Here is a 4,273-nt window from a genome sequence, read left to right as displayed (position 1 = left end):
GGATGGGGCAGGTAGCGGGGGGGGACACCGGGAGCGGCAGGAGGGCTTACCGGGAATAACGGGAGCGGCACCGGGATGGGGCAAATCGTGAGGGGAAAAATCTTAGGGGGAGCCCCGAAATCACCGGGAATGGCCTCAAAATTACCGGGAATAACGGGGGCATGGAGGTGGATGGGGCAGGTAACGGGGGGGGACACCGGGAGCGGCAGGAGGGCTTACCGGGAATAACGGGAACGGCACCGGGATGGGGCAAATCGTGAGGGGAAAAATCTCAGGGGGAGCCTCGAAATCACCGGGAATGGCCTCAAAATTACCGGGAATAACGGGGGCATGGAGGTGGATGGGGCAGGTAACGGGGGGGGACACCGGGAGCGGCAGGAGGGCTTACCGGGAATAACGGGAGCGGCAGCGGGATGGGGCAAATCGTGAGGGGAAAAATGTCAGGGGGAGCCTCGAAATCACCGGGAATGGCCTCAAAATTACCGGGAATAACGGGGGCATGGAGGTGGATGGGGCAGGTAACGGGGGGGGACACCGGGAGCGGCAGGAGGGCTTACCGGGAATAACGGGAACGGCAGCGGGATGGGGCAAATCGTGAGGGGAAAAATGTCAGGGGGAGCCTCGAAATCACCGGGAATGGCCTCAAAATTACCGGGAATAACGGGGGCATGGAGGTGGATGGGGCAGGTAACGGGGGGGGACACCGGGAGCGGCAGGAGGGCTTACCGGGAATAACGGGAACGGCAGCGGGATGGGGCAAATCGTGAGGGGAAAAATGTCAGGGGGAGCCTCGAAATCACCGGGAATGGCCTCAAAATTACCGGGAATAACGGGGGCATGGAGGTGGATGGGGCAGGTAACGGGGGGGGACACCGGGAGCGGCAGGAGGGCTTACCGGGAATAACGGGAGCGGCAGCGGGATGGGGCAAATCGTGAGGGGAAAAATGTCAGGGGGAGCCTCGAAATCACCGGGAATGGCCTCAAAATTACCGGGAATAACGGGGGCATGGAGGTGGATGGGGCAGGTAACGGGGGGAGCGGCACCGGGAATAACGGGAGCGGCAGCGGGATGGGGCAAATCGTGAGGGGAAAAATCTCAGGGGGAGCCTCGAAATCACCGGGAATGGCCTCAAAATTACCGGGAGTAACGGGGGCATGGAGGTGGATGGGGCAGGTAACGGGGAATGGCACCAGGAGCGCCGGGGGTTCACCGGGAACGAGACCGGGAATAACGGGAACGGCACCGGCAAATCGTGAGGGGAAAAATCTCAGGGGGATCCCCGAAATCACCGGGAATGGCCTCAAAATTACCGGGAATAACGGGGGAAATACCGGGAATGGGGAAGGAATAACGGGAATGGCCCCAGGAATAACGGGAACGGCACCGGGATGGGGCAAATCGTGAGGGGAAAAAATTCAGGGGGAGCTTCAGAATTACCGGGAATGGCCCCAAAACAGCAGGAATGGGCCCAAAATGCCCAAAATTGCCCCCAAACCTCAGGAACGGCACCGGGAATGGCCCCAAAATTACCGGGAATGGCCTCAGACCTTCAGAATTCCCCCCAGACCCCTCAGGATTCCCCAACGAGCTGCTGGGACCCCCCAAACCCCCCCAGGACCCCCCAAATCCCACCCAGGACCCCCCAAAACCCCCCAAATCCCCCCTGGCAGTGATCGGGGCGCTGATCGGGCGGCAGGAGGGCCGCAACATCGAGGTGATGAACTCCTTCGAGCTGCTGGAAATCCCACCCAGGACCCCCCAAATCCCACCCAGGACCCCCCAAAACCCCCCAAATCCCCCCTGGCAGTGATCGGGGCGCTGATCGGGCGGCAGGAGGGCCGCAACATCGAGGTGATGAACTCCTTCGAGCTGCTGGCCCACGGCTCGGGGGGAGCGCTGCTCATCGACAAGGAGTACTACTACACCAAGGAGGAGCAGTGTGAGAGGAATTGGGGGATTTTGGGGGGATTTTGGGGAATTTTGGGGAAATTTTGGGAGTCCCAGAGTGGATTTTAGGGGGTTTTGGGGAGATTTGGGGGGGGGTGGATTTTAGGGGGTTTTGGGGGTTTTTGAGGGGATTTTTTGGGAAATTTGGGGGGTCCTGGGGGGGTTTTGGGGCTCAGGGGGAGCGCTGCTCATTGACAAGGAGTGCTGCTACGCAGAGGAGGAGCAGTGTGAGCGGGATTGGGGGATTTTGGGGAGAATTCTGGTGATTTTGGGGGCACTTTTGGGAATTTTGGGAGTCTCAGAGTGGATTTTAGGGGTTTTTGGGGGGTTTCAAGGAGATTTTGGGGGCGGTTTTGGGGGGTTTGGGGAGATTTTGGGAGCCCTGCTCATCGACAAGGAGTACTACTACACCAAGGAGGAGCAGTGTGAGAGGAATTTGGGGATTTTGGGGGATTTTGGGGAATTTTGGGGAAATTTTGGGAGTCCCAGAGTGGATTTTAGGGGGTTTTGGGGGGTTTCGAGGAGATTTTGAGGGGGTTCTGGGGGGGTTTGAGAAGATTTGGGGGTTTAGAGGGAATTTTGAGGGGGTTTGGGGAGATTTTGAAGGATTTAGGGGAATTTTTGGAAGTCCTAGGAAAGATTTGATTGGATTTTGAGGAGATTTGAGGGGATTTTGGGAGATTTTGGGGTTCCTGGAGCAGAATTTGAGCTGGATTTGGGGGAATTTTGGGGATCCTGAAGGAATTTTGGGCTTCTTGGGGGGGATTTTGGGGTGGATTTGAGGAAATTTTGGGGAATTTGTGGATCCTGAAGGAATTTTGGGCTTCTTGGGGGGGATTTTGGGGTGGATTTGAGGAAATTTTGGGGAATTTGTGGATCCTGAAGGAATTTTGGGCTTCTTGGGGGGGATTTTGGGGTGGATTTGAGGAAATTTTGGGGAATTTGTGGATCCTGAAGGAATTTTGGGCTTCTTGGGGGGGATTTTGGGGTGGATTTGAGGAAATTTTGGGGAATTTGTGGATCCTGAAGGGATTTTGGGCTTTTTGAGGGGATTTTGGGGTGGATTTGAGAGAATTTTGGGGCTCCCAGAGAGGATTTGGGGCGATTTTCGTCCTCCTGGAGCAGATTTTGAGCTGGATTTGGGGGAATTTTGGGAATTTTGGGCTTCCTGGGTGCTGGGGGGGTCCCAATCTCGGATTTTTTTCCCCAAAAAAGTCAAGCAGGTGTTCAAGGACCTGGAATTTTTGGGGTGGTACACGACGGGGGGGCCCCCCGAGCCCGCCGACATCCACGTGCACAAACAGGTCTGGATTTTGGGGAATTTTGGGGGGAATTTGGGGAATTTTGGGGGGATTTGGAAGGATTTGGGGGAGATTTTGGCAAATCTTGGAGAATTTTGGATGAATTTGAGAGGATTTGGGGGAATTTGAGGGGATTTTTGGGGGAATTGGAGGCATTTTGGAGGGATTTGGGGGGTCTTGGAGTATTTTGGGGGAAATTTGGAAAGATTTTGGGGAATTTGAAGGGCTTTTGGGGAGATTTTGTCAAATTTGGGAGGATTTTGGGGGGATTTGGGCGGAATTTGGAAGGATTTGGGGGGAATTTTTGGGAATTTGAGGGCATTTTGGGGGGTCTTGAATGGATTTGGGGGGAATTTTGAGGAGACTTGAGGGGATTTTGGGGGAATTTGGGAGAATTTTTTGGATTTTGGGGGAATTTTGAGGGGAATTGAGGGAGTTTGAGGGGATTTTGGGGGATTTGAAGGAATTTTGGGGCAATTTTGGGTTCCTTTTCTTGTTTTGGGTGAATCCTGAGAGAATTTTGCCTTCCCTGTTGCATTTTTGGGATATTTTGGGATATTTGGGGCTATTTCAGTCCACTTTAAGTGAATTTTCCCCCATTTTTGTTCATTTTCCCCCCGTTTTCCACTGGAATTTTGGCTTTTTTCTCAATTTTGGGGAATATTTTAACAATCCCCCCCTGAATTTGGGGCCGTTTTGGGATTTTTTGGGGGTTCTCACCCCAAATTTGTGCCCCTTGCCCCCAGGTGTGTGAGATCATCGAGAGCCCCCTGTTCCTGAAGCTCAACCCCATGACCAAGCACACCGACGTGAGTTTGGGCCAAAACCCCCCAGATTTGGGACAAAACCCCCAAATTTGGGGGAAATCCCCCGGTTTTGGGCTTTCCCCAATTTCTGGGAGCCCCAAAATTGGGTTTGACCCCTCCCCCACCCCCCAGCTCCCCGTGAGCGTCTTCGAGTCCGTGATCGACATCATCAACGGCGAGGTGAGCGGGGCTTGGGGGAATTTGGGGGAATTTGGGGG

The 4,273-nt window shown here is 54.7% G+C and overlaps 1 protein-coding gene across 1 annotated transcript in view; it reads left to right on the top strand.

Annotated features, from left to right (window-relative positions):
• COPS6 (COP9 signalosome subunit 6) overlaps positions 1 to 4,256 on the top strand; it is a gene marked incomplete at its 3' end in the record, with an annotated part of 7,478 nt that extends 3,222 nt beyond the window's left edge. The window contains exons 3-6 of the mRNA XM_041422254.1: positions 1,809 to 1,940; positions 3,164 to 3,252; positions 3,996 to 4,058; positions 4,188 to 4,256. Of these exons, the coding sequence (XP_041278188.1) occupies positions 1,809 to 1,940; positions 3,164 to 3,252; positions 3,996 to 4,058; positions 4,188 to 4,256 (353 nt within the window). The remainder of the gene's footprint in view (positions 1 to 1,808; positions 1,941 to 3,163; positions 3,253 to 3,995; positions 4,059 to 4,187) is intronic.
• Positions 4,257 to 4,273: the final 17 nt, after the last annotated feature.

Source organism: Onychostruthus taczanowskii, unplaced genomic scaffold, assembly GCF_017590055.1.
Source record: "Onychostruthus taczanowskii isolate IOZ18803 unplaced genomic scaffold, ASM1759005v1 scaffold723, whole genome shotgun sequence".
Classification (NCBI taxonomy): Eukaryota; Metazoa; Chordata; class Aves; order Passeriformes; family Passeridae; genus Onychostruthus; species Onychostruthus taczanowskii.
The sequence above is the reverse complement of the archived record's forward strand: the minus strand, read 5'-3'. Positions and strand labels throughout refer to the sequence as shown.